This window comes from Thalassophryne amazonica, chromosome 6, assembly GCF_902500255.1.
Source record: "Thalassophryne amazonica chromosome 6, fThaAma1.1, whole genome shotgun sequence".
Taxonomy (NCBI): Eukaryota; Metazoa; Chordata; class Actinopteri; order Batrachoidiformes; family Batrachoididae; genus Thalassophryne; species Thalassophryne amazonica.
Genome location: NC_047108.1, coordinates 89,144,822 through 89,169,103, shown reverse-complemented (window position 1 = coordinate 89,169,103; position 24,282 = coordinate 89,144,822). Strand labels below are relative to the sequence as shown.

At 41.1% G+C, this 24,282-nt stretch overlaps 2 protein-coding genes across 12 annotated transcripts in view; one reads left to right on the top strand and one right to left on the bottom strand.

Annotated features, from left to right (window-relative positions):
* LOC117512612 (ninjurin-1-like) overlaps positions 1-11,973 on the bottom strand; it is a 32,304-nt gene extending 20,331 nt beyond the window's left edge. The window contains exon 1 of the mRNA XM_034172752.1: positions 11,823-11,973. Coding sequence (XP_034028643.1) covers positions 11,823-11,858 — 36 coding nt within the window. The 5' untranslated portion in view covers positions 11,859-11,973. The remainder of the gene's footprint in view (positions 1-11,822) is intronic.
* Positions 11,974-12,192: 219 nt separating this feature from the next.
* Positions 12,193-24,282, top strand: part of LOC117512608 (serine/threonine-protein kinase WNK2-like) — a 118,421-nt gene continuing 106,331 nt past the window's right edge. For 6 of the 11 annotated variants that reach the window (XR_004561340.1, XM_034172742.1, XM_034172745.1 and 3 more), the window contains exons 1-2: positions 12,194-12,606; positions 12,969-13,727. Coding sequence is in view for 10 of the 11 variants with exons in the window: in XM_034172742.1 (XP_034028633.1) it covers positions 13,095-13,727 (633 nt within the window). In the remaining variant the exon portion in view is untranslated. Of the gene's footprint in view, positions 12,607-12,968; positions 13,728-24,282 lie in introns of all 11 variants that reach the window. The other 5 variants (XM_034172748.1, XM_034172746.1, XM_034172741.1 and 2 more) reach the window with 4 other exon arrangements.

The window sequence follows — 24,282 nt, the reverse complement described above, 5'->3', positions numbered from 1 at the left end:
ATAGTATCTTAGTTTCTGCAAGTTTGTATTTTTAGCAGCATTGACTTGTTTACAACACCTGTTTCTTGTTTGTCACATTCTGAAATTTCTGGGACTGCATTTGCCCAAATTTGAAACCAAAAATAGTTGCCTCTAGGGACTAGTGTCTACACATAAGTATCAATGGACCATATGCTAATTTACTAAATTCTGAAAGTTAGAAAAGGAAATAAAAAAAGCTATCTAGGACCTCAGAAAGCCCATCTGCAATTATTGCTTGATCTCCAAAATCAGTCTATGCAAGCGAAATTATGTTCAGTATGAGTGTTGTCATTAGTGCCACTTTGAAAATTAAATTCATGATAAGTAATTTATCCTAAACTTATGATGTGCTGTTTTTACAAAGTTATGCAAAAACAAATCTTGAGAAAAAAATACAGTATGCGATAGTTAATAATTATTCAGAGCCCGTTCTTTCATATTTATGAATACATTTTACCACACTGCAGTTGTTTTTTTTTAATGAAAACTCAACCTATCATTCTTTTTGAGTTCTACACATGTGGTGATACCTTATTTACACCAGGATGTTAATAAAATCAATGCTGGCTATTCTCAGAATAAAGTACTTATATCCACAGTTTCAAATTGCATAAGTCAAATGGTGTCCACTTTTTGGTCTTCTCAAAACATTACAATTACTGTTCTGGATGCTCAGAATGCATCTGAGCTTATCTAGAAACCGTTGGCTTCTGGGGGACTAAAGCAGATCCAGACCCCCGGCCTATGGGCTTCGGCCCTGCGGGCCTCGCACTTTGTCCCCCCCATTTCTAGTTCTAAATTAGAATTAAATAGCTCATCAAAACATGTTTCCCTGCATTCTACAAGAAAAGTAACATAGTGCAGTGTTGTTCCCTTGTGATGGTGATTTCTGCCAAATGTCACAAATGGTGCACCGCCATGACGTCAGGATCAGCAATTGTGCTCTCAAAGACAGACACAAGCTTTCCAAACATTGCCCTTTATTCATGATTCACCAGGCATCAGTGAGATAATGGTTAGTGTGACATCACAGGTTAAAAAGGTCTGCCCTTAATATGTTAAGGGCAGACCTTATATATTAACCCAACACATATTACAAACTCCTTAATTTCAACACACTCTGGAAGCTGTTTTGAGCTTTTTCTTAACAATCCCACTGATTATGACATGAGCAGATGAGAAATCCTGAATAGTAGAAAACTGCTTCCAACATTCTACCTTACACTACAAGATACATCTGATCCAGGCTTTCACTTTGTTTATTGCTTAAAAAAATGTGCAAACTGTATTTGTATTGACTTTAATTAACACAAAACGTGCCAGTCATGGAGTCATTTTGCACCTTCTAAAATGAAAGGTTTTCATTATGTCAACTTCTTTGCAGTGCTCCTGAGCTCCAGTACTTATGTTTGTGATGAATTATTCACAGAGGCATTTCTTGCCTGAAATAGACTCATGGGATGTACCAAGGAGAAAGAAAAGGAGGATGGTGTGGAAGGGAAGACAGCAAAAAATATATATGCAGTTTGAATAAGAGCAATCTTTCACTTCTGTCACTCCTTTACCATAAAAATGTCAGCAAAATTACACTATAAAGAAACTGGTTTTTAAATAAGGGCAATTTGGTAGGTTGAAGTGTTTTGATTAATTCATATAATTCCTTCAATAAACTGGCCAGAGTTGGTAGCTCAGCAATCACAGAAGCCTAGAACTCATTCAGAGTTGTCAGTGGAGTCTTAATGCCTTCGATCATGAGTCTGCTTTTTGTCCAGTCACTCACTTTTTGATAACTACCTACTCCAGACATGGCCAAGATTGGCTATATGGAAGTTTGAGATGTCCTGATGGCCTGGAAAGAAATGTTGTGGGTTCATGTAGTGAAATACAATTCAAAGTAAATGTAAGGATCATTGTGGGGAAAGGATTTGTTTGTTTTGATTTCCCATTTTACATACCGTCCCAACTTTTACTGATTTGGTGCTGTCCACAATGTACTGTAGGCATGACATACTGGGTTCAGGCAACTCTGGGATCTTTTATGGAAAATTACTTACAACTTGGATCAATTCATTTCAGTTCAATTTAATTTATTAATATAGTGTCAAATCACAACATAAGTCGCCCCAAGGTGAGTCACAAGTAATGGACAAAACAGATGAAACAACTCGTCTTTCTTATTTTAATTCAGGTAGGTTTTATTTTCAGTTGCAGTGGCATAAATTAGGTCAGTTCCCTGCATTTGCCTGGAATGAGCAGAGGAGAAACTACAGGCAATGTCAACCATAAATTAGCGAAAAACAGCCTTTTTTGCAGCAGCAGCATCATGTCTCAGCATGGGGGCTCTGAATAAATCTGATATTTTGCAGAATTTCCTTCTCCACTTCTAAAACCTTGTTATTCTCTCTCTGTCTCACTTATGGCTCCATTCTATTGTTGTGGTATATATTCTGAGTGCATCAGCTCCGCCTTCCCCCTCCTGAGTTTGCTTCTTCTCCTTCTTCTTCTTTGTCTTTCGGCTGTTCCCGTTAGGGGTCGCCACAACAGATCAATCGTTTCCATCTCACCCTGTCCTCTGTATCTTCTGTCACACCAACCACCTGCATGTCCTCCTTTAACACATCCATAAACCTCCTCTTTGGCCTCCCTCTTCTCCTCCTGCCTGGTGGCTCCATCCTCAGCATCCTTCTCCCTATATGCCCTGGGTCCCTACCCTGCACATGTACAAACCATCTCAATCGTGCCTCTCTGACTTTGTCTCCAAACCGTGCCACCTGAGCCATCCCTCTGATATGTTCATTCCTAATCTTGTCCATTCTTGTTACTCCCAAACAGAATCTCTGACTGAGAAGATGAACCTGGGGCCAATGCTGGTGCACCCCCCCCCCCCCCCCATTTAACGCTTTCATGGCCTGCTGGGTCCATTTATTTGGCCTTCAGTGGCATTTCTGGGCTGAATTTTAAAATCTATTTTTATTTCTGCAGGCTACATCTCATATTGGGCAGGCCAGGCCATCTGGAAATGTACCAAACCTCTTTTCAGCAAAGCTGTGCCAGAAAACACTCCAATTAAACTGAGAAGTATACCACAATATTTGGTGATCAAAAAGACTTCATAAACATGTAGTTTGGACTGGCCCTGTGATGGCTGGCGTCCTGTCCAGGGTGTACCCCGCCTCACGCCCGATGACTGTTGGGATAGGCTCCAGCCACCCGTGACCCTTAATTGGAGTAAGTGGGTATAGAAAATTGATGGATGGATAGATGTAGTTTGGACTGTCTGTGACTGAATGTTATTGATTTATGAGGTAAAAACAGCAGAGATGGTGACAAAGTTCACTTTCATTTTGTACAGGGGTCAAAAGTTAGTTGCTTCAGTTTTGGTAAAAAGTGATGCAAGTTATTGGTTGAGCTAATAGGATTAATAAAAGGACAGCTCCTTACCAAGTGCAGGACCAACAGACTGAAAAACTCCTTTGTCTCTCAGTCCATCACACTGTACAACTCCTCACTCTTTGGGGTAACAGAAAGACAGAGGACGGGAAGGAGAGGAACAGTAGTAGCCAATAAACCAGTAGCGATCAATATGTCTGGTATTTGTATTTATATTTGCAAATTGTTTTTTACTTTCACTTTTGATACTGTGTGCTTCTTACCCTGTGTGTTGCCATACAATGGTGAGCTGGAACCTTGATTTCCCAGAGGGAGTCTTCCCAAGGGATTCATAAAGTTCTATGTAATCTAATCTCATTTTGACTGTGTTTTGAATGCTTGGTCTCCCACATAACAATCAAAAAGGTCAACGACTACTGGATTCTGTGACATATGACATGTTACCCCGTAATGTGGTAAGTCTGACAGATGGTGCAAAAAAAATTCAGTTTTCCTGGACTGCGGAATGGGAAGAATAATTTCAGCAAAAAAATATATATAATGCCTGGAGGTGACGTATAGGAGAAAGAAGGCTGAACAGGTCAAGTGGATAAAGTGGCCCCCATGATTTGAGCAGTTTGAAACAAAAGACTGCTGAAATGATAATTTTAATAGCAGTCATTCTTTTCATCCGTGGTTATCAACCACTGCACTCAGCTGTATATAAAATTGTGCCTTATTATAAGTAGCTTCTTGATTGCACTCCAACTACAGTAACGGGCTACCTGATTTAATTTAGAAAACAGTTAGAGGCTGTGATTTATTAATGGTGAGCTGAAAGAAAAGGCAAAGATTCAACCCAAATTGAACCAAGCAGTTTTTCATTCAGTGCTCAAAGGTCAGATATATTAGTTTGACATCCAAGGAAAATCAATTATTTAACTTCCATGACAGCTAGGTTCCCCCCCCCCACACACACTGTCTCACCAATTTATGATCCAAAAAGTCATGTTAATTACAATGTAAGCATGAATGTTTTGCCAGTACATTCTGTATCAGGCATTCTACAGTCTCCTTGGTGCAACAGTGCAACGTGTGCATCCTTTGCTTTTTGTTTTCCTTACACATCAGCACTTCTTTGCTTCCATCCATCATGTCCCATCAGCAGCCTGTTCCCCCCTCTCTTCCTCACCTCAAACTCTGGCCTTCATCCAGACGAGGATGGACTCGGCTGTAAATCTAATTTCCGTGAATCTCTGTTGGGCATTTAGTTTTACAGTCTTACACAATGGAAAGCAAACATGGCTGTTTCACAGCACTCTCAAACCCAGTACCACTCTGTCATCCTAGAGAAAGTTGTTGCGTAAAGCCTCTTAATATTCATGCAAAAAAGTAAAAAGATTTTTAAAAAACAAGGAGAGTAAACATGAGGATGTGATAGCTGGCTTCAGATCAGTGATTCTGCGATGGTAAACTACAAAATCTGTTGGATTTTGACATAAAGGTATTTATCCTTCTTCCTTGGAGTGTTGGAGATTTCCTGATTCTTGCAAATAAGATATTATTGTTCAAGTCAGGGGGCATTGCAACTCCGCCACCATGGAAATTCACACCTTGAACTGTCTCTGTAAACTCGATACTCTAAAATTCAAAATTCTCTCAGGCGCAAATCTGTGTGTCTGCTATATGTTAGTTAGTCTGTCTGGCAAAAAATTCTAAAACCACACATAGTTAGATTGTCATTTTTTTTCCCAGGCAACTAAAATTACCTAAAGAAGTGCAGTCAGAATTTTCAAAGCAAAATTGCAACTCTATGTATGTTATAATACAGTAGAGGCACTCAGTCAGCTCATATAACCTCAATACACTCATGAAAATGGACTTATTTATAATAAATCCCATTGCTCATACTTGTAGTTGAGGTACTTAACAACTTGAATTGCACTCAACACCAACCTCACGCCAAGCTAATTAGAGCAGGGGTGCTCAAGTTCGGTCCTCGAGAGCTACCTTCCTGATACTCTTAGTTGTCTCCCTGCTCCAACACACCTGAATCCAATGAAAGGAGCCTTTCATTGGATTCAGGTAACTTTAAGGTGAGGTAGTTCGGGCATCTGCTGATGATGCTCCCTGGTGGTCTCCCTAAGGAGGCCTTCCAGGCACACCCAAGTGGCAGGAGGCCCCAGGACATGCTGGAGGGATTATATATCCCAGCTGTCTTGTAAAGAGATACAGGACTTGGTTGAAAATAGGGAAGCGTGGGTAGAGCTGCTTGGTCTGCTGCCACTACAACCTGGACCTGGATGAGCTGTAGAAAAGTAATGAATGAAAGTAACTTTAAGCTAATATAAGGAAATAGTGCTGAAATGCAATGTCTGGATTGAACTGGATTAAATATAGATAGACAGACAGACCTTGGAAGATATTTTCCCAGTAACTGCTCTGAGAAAAGACTAAGGGTTCAACAGATTATAGCCAAATTTATTGGATGTGATCATAACAAAGTATTATCAACTCATATTTCATAAATACTAAACCCACTACAATAGTAAGCTATTGTTATTTTGGAAATTTTATGAACTTCATTAATTTAATTACTTTACTAAAATGTATATTTTTAAGTTTTTTTTCTCAGTGTGTGTGTGTGTGTTTGAGGTTATTCCAGGTACATAGAGTGCATTTATCTACAGGGATGACACTGGTAAAAATATCTTACTTAAATAGTAATTTGAAACAGATTAATATTTGTTAAATATTTACCCTTAAGTTAAATTGTACAAAAGTGTGTTAAGCTGTACAAAAGTCATGCAATATGATTTACCTGACTAGACGACAAGAAGAAATTTTGTGGACTAGTCGGTTATTAGGTAATCATAATTGCCTATTTCAACTAGTTGGCCAAACCCTCGGGTGCATGGTGCGTTGCTGGATTCTTTTCTTTTCTTTCTTTGTAAATTTCATGTTGTTTTTGGATTGGTGCATGCTGAATAAATTCATTCATTCATTGAACCCTAATATATAAATCCCAACCCTCCACATAAAAACCCACTGTTATAGCTCTATCTCTATCTGAGCATATCAGACAGAATGTGATATGTTCAGATATAATGCTGGCATAGATATTAAAAGCTTGTGGAAAGTCTGCATATAAGGTCTTCACCCCACAAAACACATTGATTGATTTCCATCTGACTGGCTCACCCAGTTGGGAGAGACATTGTAAATTAAACCAATTGGTCTTTTATTGCGCGTAAGGATATTACACTCAGTTGGCTGAGCTCTGACAGGCCCAAAGAAGTATGTCCGGCAGCCAGGGTGTCTCTTTCAACCGCCTCCCTCTTTTCCTCAAACACCCACATTCATCTCCCTGAAATTAAAAGCTCCTATTAGAACAGCCACTGTAGCCATGATGCAGCAGAGTCTATTTCCTTACTTTGTATTTAAAATAAATAAATAAAACAGAAAAAAAAGCTGGAGACTCCATGCAGAGCAGAACTAATTGTCAAATAGCAACTTCAATTACCAACATATAAACACGGTAAACAATCTGTCACTTGAATAGCTGGCTTGTGTCAGTAAATGTTGCAGAATTAAGTGTGATGGCATTATTTAAATGTGTACCTGTGTGTGTGTGTGTGTGTGTGTGTGTGTGTGTGTGTGTGTGTGTGTGTGTGTGTGTGTGTGTGTGTGTGTGTGTGTGTGTGTGTGTGTGTGTGTGTGTGTGTGTGTGTGTGTGTGTGCATTTTGGCCAGTGAAGTGAAAGTAAAGGAAAACAAAGGAGGGGCATTTATTATTCATAAAGTGACTCGGGTGGCAACACTTTTAAATTGAAGTAGACTGTCATCTGAGCCAACATGCCTGCAACAGACATCAACATTGTCGTCTGAATGTTTGCCTTTACTGACGTCTTTCTGAGTGGACATGCATCTATTTAGCAGAATGTTTTTCCTCCCGAAAGGGCATATTGCTTATCCCCCCTAAAATGCATGCTATGGGATGTCATAAGAAGTCACAAAAGGCATGATAATACAGGCCAAAGGGGATAGACACACAGTTCAGCTAAGCAGCACTGAATTAGAAAAGATAAGGCTTTGATGAGCAGATTAGCTTTTCAGCTAACTTTGACAACCATTATCTGACTAATTAGCTTCCAAATTAGCTTCTAAATTTAATTGCTAATGTTTATCATTCATTCATTTTCTATACCCGCTTACTCCAATCAAGGGTCACGGCAGGGCTGGAACTTATTTGAGCAGTCATCGGGCGTGAAGCAGGGTACATCTTGGACAGGGTGCCAGTCTACCATAGGGCCACATATCAACAGACAAACTCACACCTATGGTTAATTTTAGAGTCACCAATTAACCTACATATCTTTGGAAGTGGGAGGAAGCCGGCATACCCAGAGATAACCCATGCAAACATGGGGAGCAGCTGCAAACTCCACACAGAAAGGACTGGGTAGGAAGTGATCCTCCCATCCTCCTTGCTGTGAGGCAACAGTGCTAACTAAGCTACTTTATTATATGGCTGCGACGCTACGCGTGCTCTGATTGGCTGATTACTGGTTGGATATTTTCCCATATCTGGACCGGTTACCATGACAATCCACAACATGTATTTTCATTACAAACCAAGAAGCTAAAAACACGATTAGAAAAACCATGCCGGACATGAGCATACTGGATGTTTTTCACATGGACCTTGCTAACGCTTGGTCCGTACTTACACCTCAGTCTGATATTTACCCGTACAGCCCTCTCACTCGGGTTAATAATCCTTTAGTACTGCCTAAGTCAGCTAACATGTTTTTTGAATAAAGTTTAATGGTCAAATTTGTGTAAACAGTAAAATCATACTCAACCTCATACACTAATCCAGGGGTGCCCAGGTTCGGTCCTCAAGAGTTGTCTTCCTGCTCCAACACACCTGAATCCAATGAAAGGCTCATTAAAAGCCTGATAACGAGTCTTTCATTGGATTCAGGTGTGTTAGAACAGGGAAACAACTAAGAGTGTCAGGAAGGTACATCTCGAGGACCGAACTTGGGCACCCCTACAAGTGAAATCGACACATCGCGTGAAAATGACATAATCTCGAGTATGTTGGCAATGTCCTCGCATGGTTGACATCTTACAAAACTAGTTGGTTTTAGTGTGTCCTGTACAGTAATACCACTTTAAATCTTGTTCGTATGAAATACGGGGTTCCACAAGGGTCTGTTTTAGGCCCCCTGCTTTTCATGTTCATAGTCTGCATGTTCTTCCTGTGTTTGTGTGGGTTACCTCCAAGTGCTCTGGCTTCCTCCCACTTCCAAAGACATGCAGGTGAAGTGGTGACTCTAAATTGACCGTAGGTGTGCGTGGGAGTGTGAATGTTTGTCTGTCTGCGCCTGCCTCTTGCCAAGTGACCAATGGGATGTGCTCCAGCTCCCCATGACACTTAATTGGAATTACTGGGTATACGAAGTGAATGAATGTACAATGACATACAAAAGTATTAAGCACCGTGTTGTTTGTGTATAAATGTGTGTGGGTTTTTTGTGTGTTTTCTCCCTTATTCCCTCAGTAAAAGACCATATTTGAAACGTCCAAATGTTAATTTTCAAAACAAACAATAACTAAAAGCAAACCAAGTTACAAACTTGTTAATATACTAAAACAAATTACTCATTGGATGAACTCAATTCAATTATGAGTAGGATTTCTATCGCATAAATATATGTAGCCCCAACTCAAATAAAGCACATCCATGCAAGATAATTTAATTTAATTTAGTTGGGACAACATATTTATTCGATGGTCATCCAATCCAATGAGTCAGTTTTTTTTTTGAGTGTATACAGTGCATCCAGAAAGTATTCACAGCGCTTCAGTTTTTCCACATTCATAGAGTATGAGGTGGGGTACACCTTGGGCAAGACACCAGTCTATCACAGAGCCATAGATAGACAGACAAGCACGTTCACACTGGAAAGTATTCACAGCACTTTACTTTTTCCACATTTTATTATGTTACAGCCTTATTCCAAAATGGATGAAATTCATTTTTTCCTCAAAATTTGACTCACAACACCCCATAATGACAACATGAAAAATGTTGTTTTTTATTTTTGCAAATTTATTAAAAAACAAAACTAAGAAATCACATGTAAGTATTCACAGCCTTTGCCTTTTGCTCAATACTTTGTTGAAGCACCTTTGGCAGCAATTACAGCCTCAGGTTTTATTGAATATGATGCCACAAGCTTGGCACACCTATCATTGGACAGTTTTGTCCATTCCTCTTTGCAGCACCTCTCAAACGCCATCAGGTTGGATGAGGAGTGTCAGTGCACAGCCATTTTCAGATCTCTCCAGAGATGTTCAATCAGATTCAGGCCTGGACTCTGGCTGGGCTATTCAAGGACATTCACACTGCTGTCCTGAAGCCACTCCTTTGATATCTTTGCTGTGTGCTTAGAGTCACTGAACTGCTGAAAAATGAAAAGTCACCCCAGTCTGAGGTCAAGAGCGCTCGATCTGGAGCAGGTTTTCATCCAGGATGTCTCTGTACATTGCTGCATTCATCTTTCCCTCAATCCTGACTCGTCTCCCCACAGCATGATGCTGCCACCACCATGCTTCTCTGGTATGATATTGGCTAGATGATGAGCAGTGCCTGGTTTTCTCCAAGCATGAAGCATTGAGTTCAATCTTTGTCTCATCAGACCAGAGATTTGTGTTTCTCATGGTCTGAGAGTCCTTCAGGTGCCTTTTGAGCAAACTTCAGGCAGGTTGCCATGTGCCTTTGACTAAGGAGTGGCTTCCGTCTTGCCATTCTACCATACAGGCCTGATTAGTGGATTGCTGCAGAGATGGTTGTCCTTCTGGAAGATTCTGCTCTCTTCACAGAGGAATGCTGGAGCTCTGACAAAGTGACCATCGGGTTATTGGTCACCTCCCTGACTAAGGCCTTTTGCCACTGATTGCTCAGTTTAGACGAGCGACCAGCCCTGGTGTATCAGGACTTCTTCCATTTACAGATGATTGGAGGCCGCTGTGCTCCTTGGGACCTACAAAGCAGCAGAAATATTTGTGTACCCTTCTTCAGATTTGTGCCTCGAGACAATCCTGTCTCAGAGGTCTACAGACAAATCCTTTGACTTCATGTTTGGTTTGTGCTCTGACATGCACTGTCAATTGTGGGACCTTATATGTAGACAGGTGTGTGCCTTTCCAAATCATATCCAATCAACTGAATTTACCCCAGGTGGACTCCAATTACGCTGTAAACATCTTAAGGATGATCAGTGGAAACAGGATGCACCACAGCTCAATTTTGAGCTTCATGGCAAAGGCTGTGAATACTTATGTACAAGATGTCAAGATGTTTGTCACGTGCAAATATACAATATGTAAAATGCAGTACGTGTGATTTCTTAGTTTTTTTTTTTGTAATAAATTAGCAAAAATAAAAAATAAATAAATAACTTTTGTCACATATGTCATTACGGGGTACTGTGTGTAGAACTTTGAGGTAAAAAAATTATTTCTTCCATTTTGGAATAAGGCTGTAACATAACAAAATGTGGTAAAAGTGAAGTGCTGTGAATACGTTCTGGATGCACTGTACGATTGTGACGATTAGCCTTGCCATGAAGCAAAAACAGGCTATTGTAATGGCCGTGCCTGTCTGTTTGTGGCAATATCTACAAAATACAGAGAGAATTTTCAATCAAATTTGGTGGATAGACTCAATAGACTGTCCTCTCATAACACTGGTCATGTCAAAGTCACAGGTTAAGGTAAAATCTAAGGCTAACATCTAAAATAATGGCTATATCTCAGGAAGTAGATAAGATACTGAAACAGTTTTCGGCATAGAATTCTGCTCTTCTGGGACTTACAAATGTTTCACATCACTGACATCACGTGATGATGCCAAGTAAAGTTTAATACTTAGTTGGCAGTAGTTATATTCAAAGATGTTGGTGCTTTTACTGTCCATCATATTTGGTTTTAAACATATTAACATCTTAATTTAGATCATTTAGTTCATATTATAGAGAATTTTTCACTCTGACATTGAAAAGCACATTTTAAAAAATGTTTGCACAAAACCTTGATTAGATGTATTTTAGTTAATTTGCATGCAAATGAATATTCTCCTTTTAGTATTCATTGTTATATTCTCCACCTTGACAAAACACAAAAATTAAAAGCTGACAAGTTGAAAAATATACTGTGTGTGTGTGTGTGTGTGTGTGTGTGTGTGTGTGTGTGTGTGTGTGTGTGTGTGTGTGTGTGTGTGTGTGTGTGTGTGTGTGTGTGTGTGTGTGTGTGTGTGTGGTGAAAGGGGGGGGACTTTCCAACACATTCTGTTTTTAAAACATGTCAGTCACATCACAATACAATGCAGTGTGTTCCTAAAGTATTTCTCAGATATCCTACCTCAGTATCATTTCCTCTGCTGCTGCTGTCCATCATTTCCCCTGAAGCTCAGCTTTGAGAGGCTAGAAGCATTATATGTTATATATTTTGGCAGAGTAACAAAACAGGCACCTTTTCTGCAACTGGAAAGAGCAGAATAGAAAAATAAAGACAAAAAGCCTCATTTTCTCTCTGCTGTTCAGCTCTTTCGGTTAAATGCGTCTTGAGAGTTCCAGACAATGAGGCGGTGTTACGATAGAAAGTGATTCCCTCAGAAACAGGTGCCACTGTGCTGTCGCTGAACAGCGCAGCACGATGAGTCGGCGTTCTCTCTCTCTGATTGGCCACTGCCTCCGGTCGTTACCAGGGGCGTGGGCCCAAGCGAACTGAATTGGAATCACATTTGTGTGCTTCATTCCGTGCGGAGACGATGACAAGCGAAAAATAGTAGTCCGTTTACATTAACTGCTGAGTGCAAACTCAAATTACAGATTTGTTAAAGCGCGTCGACTCGCAGACAGTCGCTACGAAAACTCGCTTGTTATACCTGCAACCGGACGGAGGGATGCGACGAGTGGAAGTGAGATAATAAAATACAGCGCTTTCGTCTTTTTTAATATTTTATTTTATGCAGTTTTTTTGTGGTCGGGAATGTGTTTGAGTGCGGGTAACAAACCGCAAGCTGAGTGTGGATGTGTTAAATTTCGGTCAAAATGTGGCTTGTGTGCAGATAGGGCGTTTTTAAAGTCCACCTTGTGTCGTGGACATTTGGCTAACATTAGCTTGTTTGGTCCCACTGAACCAGGTAAGTCCTTTTTACGCTTCTGTTTAATGTAATGTAATTAAACGTTAGCGGCTGGTTAAGAGTTTGATAAGTTAACACTAATGAGCGTTAGTTACCATTAGTTCGTCAGTGCTAACTAGTTTGCTAGTTTTTCTTATGGTCCATGATGATAGCTTCTGCTGGTGTGATTTTTTTTTTTTTTTTTTTTTTTTTTTTTTTTTAAAGCGCTCCCTTGTTCAGTCACTGCAAAATGCCCCATGACACATAAGTGAATTAGCTTTATTGTTACCTTTTAGGTTAGGAATTTATTTTTTGCTGTGACAGTAACTTCCAGTGTTTTTCCAGCTCTTAACAGTGAATGAAATCTCGTGTTTTCCATCCAGGAGTGTTGGGGGGCCTGTGCTGTTAAACTGCGTCACTGAGTGGGCACTGCAGGTATTCATCGCCATATGTCTGTGCTGGGAAGTTTTGCCATGGTGAGAATAAACTAACTCAACTTCTAAATCAGTATGGATCCACAGGCTAATTCAAACTCTGAGCCTCAAGAACAGCACTTTCCATTTATACCCAGCTCTAAATGTGAAGTCACCATGAACATGTGTGGAGTCACAAACGATGGAAAAGTAAACCTAACAGACCCCTCGGCATCGGTGAGAGGTGGGAGTGACCCGTCTTCTGTTAACCTGCGGAATCAGAGATTCATCAGAAGAAGCCTATGGTTCACAGATGCTGACGAGCAGGTGTTTGAAGCCCCCGAATGCAACAAAAGGAGTAAAATTCTGAGTATAAACCTGCGAACTGTAGTCAACAAAACCCGGGAGACTAGTTGTGGCATTCAGGAAGGTTTTAGCACTGAAAGCCAACGAGGGCAAAAAGACAGTGCAAGGGAGAGCATCAGTGCAGATGAGGAGAAGGAGAAATGTGGAGATAGCTTGAGTGTTACTTGCGTCAATGGTGGGAAAACATCTGTCAAGTCAGCCAGTGAGGAGAATGAGGAAGAAGCGGAGATGAAAGCAGTCTCCACATCTCCAGGAGGACGGTTCCTGAAATTTGACATCGAGCTGGGGAGAGGGTCATTCAAGACAGTCTATAAAGGCCTGGATACGGAGACTTGGGTGGAGGTTGCCTGGTGTGAGTTGCAGGTAAAGTACACAAACTGTTCACCTGATTTACAACTTCATATCTAGTGTTGGTAATAAGATTGGCTTGAAGGTCGTTGGTTTGAAGGTCAGTGTCAGTCATTGAATGTTAATGTTTACAGTGATTGGAAATGAGAATATGTAAACGCACTGCCTTTTTCAAACGAGCGAAAACAAGGATTTTTGTTTTGCATTAGTGCAGTAGCATTTGTAGAAGCACCCTCTCCTTCTCTCTCTCTCTGTGCTCTTCTCTGTTCACACATCATGATGGTATTGTGGTAATGGCTACAGGGACCTGTCAATCATCTGGACTCTCAGGAGGGAGTCTGTTAAATTACAAATGGCTTCTCAATAAATTTTAAATGGTTTACATAGAGAAATGATTGGCACGTATTAGCCGATGTGGAGATACCAGCACTGATGTAAAGAGAACAGCGTTCATTCCAAATGCACAAGGGGAGTCTGTCTCGTCTTGCATTACAGAGACGCAGTAAAATCACCAGATTAGACGGTACAAAGGTATTAACTAATTATTTCAGTCCTTTGTAGACCGCAGCAAGGATTATATCCTCTCACCCTCTCTCCCAGGAGGCTTAAGGGGAATGCAGTAAGCATACCTGCCCTGTCATCAACAGCAAATCTGTACTTTGGCTCAGTCTTTCATTTTAGTCAAACTAATTTCCAGTAGTTCATTAGAAGGATTTTTCTTTTTTGTAGTGATTTGTCTTGGCTATGAAATTACGACACTGTGCACTGTTGCTATAAACAGCACAGGGGATGTTTTGTGTGTACTGTATCCAACACGGCATGTTATGAGCTTACTCCCTCCCTCTGTGCAACAGGAGGCAGGCAGACAGGAAGCAGCTGAAATGTGCTGTAACCTGCTGGGAAGCTTGTGGCGGTCCTGTGACCTCAGCAGATACTTTGCCTGGGGTACTGAAAAGATGCTGCTTCAGTAACTTGAGAAACAGAGTTGCACTTAGTAGTGAATTTTATACAGTGACACGTTTAAACCTGGAATAGTACTTTTGATTATAAAATACCACTGGCTGTGCTGTGTGAGTGTCCTGTTTTTGTAGAAATGTATTCTTGCAACAAAAGGTAACTTCATTCGTGTGACAGCGTCAAGTAGATCGGCTGTTTGGAATACTGCATGTAACGTTTAAAAAAAAAAAATAAATAAAATACTGCAATGGATACACAAAACATTATTCTGATTTGATTGCTGTGTTTTCTTAGGGTGGTCTTTGCTTTCCCCAGTTGTTTTGTGAAGCTTTATTTTCCTGAACTAAATGGCTTTCATATTGGACCTTGGTGGGTTGATCAGAAATGCTTGTGATGTCTCTTAAGAAGTGTGTGTGAGAGGGAGAGGGAGATTGATCTGATTTTTATTTATCATAATTTAGCTAAAATAATTGTATGACATTAAGTTGACTGTTTTGATGATTGTTTCAGGGCTACAATGTAGGGCTGCCACGATTAGTCGACTAGTCACTATTACATCGACTACCGAAATCGTCGGTGACTAAGTAGTAATCGACATCATTGTTTATTTTTGGATGCTTTGTTTTTCTCTCAAAGCTGCTGCTGTACTATCCGCTGCCTTTCTGTCCTTGACGTACATGTGCAGTACTGGTAATCCGGGTCAGCTGCATTGTCACCGGAAAACCTTTGCCCAAACAATATCATTGCTAGCCAGCAACAAAGTTCAAATGTTTGAGAACATTTGAACCAAATTAAGGAGAAAAATATGCAATGCAAAATCTGCAAGATAGAGCTTGCCTTCCACGGTAGTATGACGGTGATGCAGGAGCATCTGAGAAGGAAGCATATTGTGGCCGACGTTGATGAAGAGGGACAGTCATCTCAGTAAGCTAATTGGCTAGTTAGCTGCTAACATTATCTTCTATTGAGTTGATCACACATCCGGGCACTTCCGTCTGTGAGGTCTTAGCAATGTCGGCTGGCGTGACAATAATTGAGCTGGGTAATTAAGTAGCAGACAGTTTAATTAGATGCAATTTTTTTTTTTTTTTTACATTTTAGCCACTGCTTTTTTTATAATGTCTGGGCAGTGCAAGGCAGTGGGTTGTACAAAAAAAGAGAGAAAATTAAAATCCATCAGGATATTAAAAACAAAATGTAGAATGCAAAATTTGGGCAACATGGCCCTCCTTGGCACAGGCCAGTATTTCATAAAGCATAATGATGACACACTAAGAGGATTATGCTTTACATCAATTAGTATCTTGTGTTACTCTGACAAGTTAAATTTTTCCAAATATGTATGTAATGTAGCAGCCTAAGCAAACAGAGTTTTGGGCATGATCAAGAGAACTTTTACAGTGCTGCCTACTTCACGCGAATGTGCAGTCATGGAGAGCGAGCCGCCGTTTTCAAACCAAGGAAAATATTGACGAAGTGCCCGGATGTAAGTTTTTGTCTGTATTTTCAAAGTATGAGAGTGAACACATGCACACGAAAAAAGCTTGTAAAATATGTTTCAAAATACCTTTCTTACCTGGATATTGAGCCAATAAAATTAAATTACGTAAGGAAAGTATTAAACTTGACACCCACACATTTCGAAATGTTGAAAGATTACACGGATCCGATCTGTTCCAGCTTTCAAATTCTGCAGCCATAATTGTTTTGTTTTTCCCTATGGTAAATAGCAGATAGCTTCCCACCAGCATTTACTATATGAATTGTAGATTTTAATTTGATACAGTATGACCACGAGGTGATGGACTGATAAAGTAGCCTGTTACATGGTGCAGCATAATTGAATATGGTCAAATCAAAACGTGAAATATACAATAAATTACTAGTAGCCTGTCCTTTAAATAATCAAATCAAATTTATTAATTTATATAGTGCCAAATCGCGATGAGGTTGCCTCAAGGCGCTTCACAGGACATCGTTTAAAAAGCAGAACAAATTTTATTAGATTAAAAACACAAAAGAATAAAAAACATAAATAAGTATAAAGAATAAAAAGACACGCAGTAACATAAAATACTAGTGATAAAATGGTGGTGGTGGTGGTGGGGGGGTGTCTTCAGTTTAGATTTAAAAGTCTCCACAGAGTCTGATAGACAGATCTGCGCGGGCATATTGTTCCACAGAGCTGGGGCTTGGTAAGAAAATGCTCTGTAACCCCCAACTTTTTAATTCACCCTAGGGACACAGCAGACCTGCACCCTGTGAATGCAAGGCCTGAGCCGGTACATAGGGCTCAACCAGGTTGACCAGGTATGGAGGTGCCAGACCGTGAACAGTTTTGTAGGCCAGTAACAACACCTTAAAGTCCGATCTCGGAGAGACCGGAAGCCAATGAAGGGAACCAATGTAATGCAGTCAAACCTTCTGCTTCGTGTCAAAGTCTGGCAGCAGCATTTTGAACCAGTTGAAGACCCCTGATGCTGGACTGAGGTAAACCAGAAAACAGCATTGCAATAGTCCAATTTGGAAGAGATAAAAGCATGAATCGGAGTCTCAGCATCAGCCGTAGATAGGACTGGACGAATCTTCAGATCCATGCAGAACCCCAAACTTCATGCCTCTAAGATTAGAGGTAGTGTCATTGCACAAAAGACAATGAGAGCGACCGGACAGGTATGACGTCAACCACGCAAGCACAGTTTCAATAATCCTGAAACTATTCTCCAACCTATCAAGTAAATTTTGATGATCGTTATCAAACACAGCACTGAGATCCAACAGCACCAAGACTGTAGTGGTATCTGAGTCCATTGCTTGCAGAAGATCATTCATTACTTTAATAAGCACTGCCTCTTTGGAGTGATATTTAGCAAGCACACACGCGTGTCTGTCAAAACAGCTGTGATGCTTAGGGCCCTGTCCCACTGGCGTTTAGGAGGATTTGCGGATGGAGTGCGCACAAAAGTGGCCTACAACCACAATAACCGTGTAACATTCCTGTATGAGTCGGCCGCCATCCGAACACGTCCGTGATCATCCGCAGAGGCATGAGACGTGTCCGCAGCCAGGATTTTTGAGCGGCTCAAAAATCCTGCTGCGGATGAGATCTGCACACATACTGAAGACATACGCAGGACATACACAACCAACATACACAACCAACGCGCTGCATATCCCCTGTCATCCGCTGATATCCGCAACCGACGGGTTGACGCGGCTTGGCGGCGGACCGGGACAGCATGCAAAACAGATATGACGCGTGCCCAGCACGGCCACATCACGGTCGCAAATGGTATGTCACGCATGCAGACAGAGTGGGCACGGATGAAGCGAGTGCATCACGGCCGTTGTACCCCTCATGGTGGCACCTCCGCGGTCGCCTTCGCTTCTGTTCACTGTTATATCCGCTTTTCTTCCTCATGTATTCACTGATCCACCCCGAGACATTTGTCATTTCCGCCCACCTTTGCTCAGCTTTTGTCTCCTCATTTCATGCGCAAATCCTCCTAAACGCCAGTGGGACAGGGCCCTTAGGACCAGAGATGTCTCAACAGCTGTTGGCAGCCAGCCATGCCCCCTGTCCTGTCAGTGCACAGACTAAGATGTCACTCTGTGATCACATGAGAGGTGCCTCGCCTGCGGGGGGCCCACGAACCACATGCACACGTGTTGTGGGGGGGGAGGGGGAGCACGCGAAACGCACACGTGTTGTGGGGGGAGCCGACACTCTAGCACGCCACATGCCCTTGACAACTCCACAGTTGTGGGGGCACTTAGACAAATTTCACATCCACCTTGACAGTGATTGTCTGCTGACTGTTGTTGTGCTAATAGTGCGAATGGACACACATTTTATAAGTGCCATTCTAAGTGTTAGATGTTTGTGCGTATCACCTGGAATTTGGGTGACACCTGCCGTGAGAGGGTTCCATGGGTTCTCGCAGGGCACACTTTCACCCACTGATATACACAAATAGTTGTAGCAACAGATGTACCAGGCATCAGAGGAAGCTACGATTTTACACGTATTGATGCAATTCCTGCTTCATGCACACTTCATGCGCAATTCAACCACATTCATACCAAGTGCAAAAGGGGCCCTTAAAGGTGTACGGCCACTGAGCTTTTTAACATTTAAATTGCACTCACTCATCTTCAACCACTTATCTGGGATTGCTGGGAAGATTTAAGTCATAAAAATAATTTTCTTTGGCAAATTATAATTTTATTAGCCTTTAAATAGGTGATTCAAAATATGACATTGCCAGTATGATCAAACTTTGCACTGTCTAGAAAAAATTAATAATTAGTTCCCCTGAAGGGGAAAATTTCAAAGGAACAAACGGTCTTGAACTATGTATGGTAGAGACCTTTACAGTCTATGATAGAGATGTCGTAGATCAGGTTGGGGCTTCCCCCAACCTGCGAGAGGGATGCTGGGAAGCACATGGAAACAGTCAAGCCGCGTAAAGCGACTAGTGACATCACTGGCTGCTCTCTCGAACAAAATGATGCAAAATGGCGGAAAATGCTCCAAAACAGCGTATCGCTGTAAAAATCTGCTTCTCAAAAGTTTTTGAGAATAAACACGTCTGAATCTAAAAAAAATTCAGTTTTTGGAACTAGATAGCGCCTCTGAAGTGATTTACAAGGCATCTTACAGATGTTGGTGTGCGCAGGGTGTGCACGTGCCTCACATGAGGTCAAAGGAAACTTTAAATCCACATGCATGCATACATGCACTTCCTCCTGCAGACAGCGTTAAAAGGAAAATAAATTTTTGATTATGGAATTCCCCCCAGGTAAAATATGTTCTCATCATTAAAATGAGTTGTAACTTTGCAACCTATGAAAAAACAAACAAACAAAAAACAGCATTATAGTGCTTGGTTTTCAGTAGAAACTAAATTGTCAGTGTTGTGAAATTTTTAAAATCTGTGTAGCTCGAAGATTGTAATTTGGGAAGTTGAACATAGCTAACGAACCTGCAGTGACGTTGTCAAGTAATTATTAGTTGTTTGAACATAGTTTTGCACTATTGCATTAAATGTGATGTTGAAACAGAACAAAATCTTCATTCAGGATACGTGTATTAAGCTTGACAAAAGGATTGTAGCAAATGAAATGCTTAACAGTACGCCACACTTCGAATGGAGAAGAAACAATGGGTAGCTTGTGAACAGTTGCTGTTTGACAAGCCAGCCAACATACCAAACCTGAGTCACAGTTTGCAGCATGCTGCAGGAGTCATCTGGGTTTAAGATTGCTGTAAAGATTTGTATGCATGTCATGGATGTTTCCTCTTGCACGGTGTGTGCAGATTATGCTTGGTGAACAGATATCTGCGACGCATTTTGTGGCAGACTGAAGAAAAAGATGCAACTGATTTCCCAGTTTTTTGCTTCCGCCAGCAGTCACAGGGAGCCTTTGTCTGGAAATTTTAATTTGGTCCAGTGTTTATTTCTCAGTCTCACTCCCCCCTACCTCCTTCATCCCATGCTCCTTCCCCCATATCTGCATTTTGGTGCCAGGCTGCTGGCATAACACAGATGGCCCTGGCTCATACAAGGGTGTTGATAAGAGATAAAGATGCCTGTCGTGAGTTCTCGTCAGTGTGAAGAAAAGCACTTCTTGTATTTGTTTTGTCGCTTATCACTGTCAATTGAAATTTACTTTTTTAAACTTTAGAAACTTCAAATTTTCACCACATGCATGCCCTTTGACAGAAAATATTTTCTTCCGTTTTTGACGCGTCTTGTCTGTGGTATTTGGCAACGAGCTTGTTGTTCTGTAGATTAAATCTGGTTTCCAGCTTGTGAATGCAGAGCTGACATGACACCACAGCAGTGATATGAAGCGCCTCATGAGTTTCAGTTTGAGATTTGGCCATTGTTGAATCTCCAAAACTTAGCAAATGACACGATGAGACATGTCACTCAGTTGATGTTTCCCCATTAAGTCTGTAAAATCCAAAAACATGTTTTCCTCTGCTTTGTGGCCTTTTGTCCACAAGAGAAAAGTGTTACACCAGGGCTGTCTAGAATGAGATTGTCTCTAATAACCTGTGATCATTTAGCCAGGACGTGATAAAATCTTCAACATTTATTCATTTGTATGGCTGGCTGGCTGTTAGCAGGATTATGTCAAATCTACTGCACAGATTTTGCTGAAATTTTCACCACAGATTTCCATTCAATTTTGGAGGGGTTTTCAAATTCAAATTTCAAAATTCAAATTTATTAATTTATATAGTGGCAGTTCACAATTAGATCATCTCAAGGCGCTTCACACAACATAATAAAAACAGAAAAAGCTGAATTAAAAAATTTAAAAAGACAAAACCATAAAAGAATACAACAATAAAAACACATAACACTAATGATAAAACAAGGAAAACAAATGAGTCTTTAAACGTGATTTGAAAGTCTCCACAGTATCCGATTGCCGTATGTGTGCCGGGAGATCGTTCCACAGAGCTGGGGCATGGTAAGCGAAAGCTCTGACCGGCAGACTTTTTACTCACCCTGGGAACACACTAAAGTCCTGCACCCTGCGAACACAGAGCCCGAGCTGGTACATATTGGCTTACCAGGTCAGCCAGATAGGGAAGTGCAAGTCCATGAACAATCTTATAAACTAATAACAGTACCTTAAAATCCGATCTCGCAGCGACTGGAAGCCAGTGCAGGGATGCCAAAATGGGCATAATGTGGTCAAATTTTCTGCTTTGTGTCAAAAGTCTGGCAGCAGCATTTTGAACCAGTTGAAGACCCCTAATCCTGGACTGCGGTAAACCAGAAAATAAAGCACTACAATAGTCCAATCTAGAAGAGACCAATTCATGAATCAGAGTCTCAGCATCAACCATAGACAGGATGGGACTAATCTTCGCTTTATTTCGCAAATGGAAGAAAGCAGTCCTCGTAATGTCTCTAATGTGGAGGTCAAAAGACAACATAGGATCAAAAATTACCCCAAGATTCCTCACTTTGTCCGTATGATGTATAACACATGAACCTAAGCTAAGTGCTAGCTGAACAAATTGATGCCGATACCTTGCTGGACCAAGAACCATAACTTCAGTCTTATCAGAATTTAAAAGTAGGAAGTTACTAGACATCCAACCTCTCACTGATGCAAGGCAGTCTTCCAAAGATTTTATGTGAATGAGATTACCAGCAGTTATTTGCATGTACAATTGGGTGTCATCAGCATAGCAATGAAAGGGAATCCTGAAACGCCGCAGTATATTCCCAAGGGGTGCTACATAAAGGGAAAAAGTAGAGGGCCTAAAACAGATCCCTAGAACCCCAAAACTTCATGTCCCTAAGATCAGAGGAAGTACCATTGCACAACACACAGAACGACTGGACAGGTATGACGTCAACCATGCAAGGGTAGTTCCAGTAATCCAAAATGATTCTCCAGCCTATCGAGTAAAACATGATGATCCACAATATCAAATGCAGCACTAAGATCCAACAGCACAAAGACTGTAGTGATATCAGAGTCCATTGCTTGCAAAAGGTCATTCACAAGTTTAGTAAGTGCTGTCTCTGTGGAGTGATATTTTCTATAAGAAGACTGCAGTGGCTCAAAAAGATTATTCTCAGTGAGGTGGTCCACTAGCTGTCACGAAACCACTTTTTCTAGGATTTTAGAACACAATGATAGATTTGCTATCAGGCTATAATTTTTCAATACACTAGGGTCGAGATTGGATTTCTTAAGTAATGGTTTAATCACTGCAGTCTTGAAACACTTAGGAACAGATCTAGAAGTTAATGAGTGATGCCCACCAAGGCAACAGGCAAAATGTCGATGTTCGTGACAGCAAGGCCACGTGCGAGAACCAAATCAAGGGTATTTCCACTAATGTGCATCGAATCCTGAATGCATTGCTGGAATCCTAACGCATCCACAACTTGCATAAATGATTTGCAAAGGGGATCAGAGGGCTTATTTATATGACAGTTAGTCACCAATAATCAAAATGTTGTCCGCACTAGCTGACAGGCTAGAGATGAACACACCAAATTCATCTAAGAACTCAGAATATGGGCCAGGAGGCCTATAAACGGTGACAAAATAACATGACTGATTTCCATACCCTGACAATACGTAGCATCATGGGCAGAGCGGCGAGTCAAATGCTCAAACGAATTATATTTATGACCGCCAACAGTCAGTAAGGTAAACCTAGATTTATAAATACAAGCAACACCCCCACCTTGCTTCGCACCACGAGACATGAATAAATGTATACGCCGGTGGGCAGGCCTCATTTAGAGGAAGAACAGCTGTGGGTTTGAGCCAGGTTTCAATCATGTCCAAGTGATGATCCATAATTAGATCGTTAATCAACAGGGATTTCGAGGACAGTGATCTGATCTTAATGAGATCCAAACTGAAGATTTTGTGGGGTTGACACACTGACATCTTTAAATAGGCCTGAGTAGCTTAAAATCTACTCCACGTTTTCCATCCAGAGCCCGGAGAGTGTCAGAAACTGCTGTCATCACATCAGGACTACAAGTCCCAGAAGCTGCAGAGCTCTGATGACCCGAGCACCAATGCGCTGAGTTGACCAGATAACCAACCAGATCCGCATTCTAGATCAATTTCACTTTATGCTTTGAAGGATTACTGTTAGTAGGATTACGTCAAAACTACTGCACAGTTATATGAAATTTTCACCACAGAAACATTCTAGGCCATGGAAGACTAGGGATGGCTATTGATAAGATTTTATTGATTCTGCTTATCGATCCGATTCCTTATCGATACCTCCTGTGAATTTTCTGTGTACTACAATTGGTCACTGGATCCTTGATCTCTGGACATAAATAGAAATAAACAAAATCTGTAGTTTTTGTGAAAAGCATTTCCTTTCAGACATGGCATGATTGTCTCTCCATACACATAAGCTGAACTCACCTGGCTGCTGTAGTCTGCAGGTCTGCAGCCATACAGTCTTGGGCTGCTGCACATCAGCGCAGGACGTCTCATTTTGGGAGAAAAAAAAACATTTTGATCAATTGCATTTTATTGATTGTATTACAACATTTGGAAAGAGGTGTCATTTGATTTAAATGGCGATTCGCGTTGAAGTTATAATTTCCAAGTGGACTCGACTCAGCAGAGAGCGGCGCAGCATTTGGAGCAACGGAACGGAGGACGATTCTCGTTCCTTTCTTGCAACAAGACAGGAGTCCCAGTTAGTCACTTTAATTTGCACAAAAGTGACTCACGATTGACATATTTTAATGGCTTTGAGAGGGGTTAAGAAGTGGAGTTGCCGCTTCTGAAGAGGGGCGAAGCTCTGCTTCACTGGTTCAAAGCAAAGCAGCGCTGCAGAAACGGTTGATTACGGACCTGCTGCAGTGTCTGTAATCAGTGTAGAGAAATGATCATTTTCCCGACAAACACCCTCAAAACAGCCACTCTGAAGGACTGATAAGGGAATCATTAAGCAAAAAGTCTATTGTTGTCGGTGGATCGACTCATTTCTTAACCATACCCAAAAAGAACCAGCTCCCGATACCCAACCATATGGAAGACTCAATTAAATTTTGAAGGTGATCCGGTGCCACTGACCAAATGGTCCCCCCTA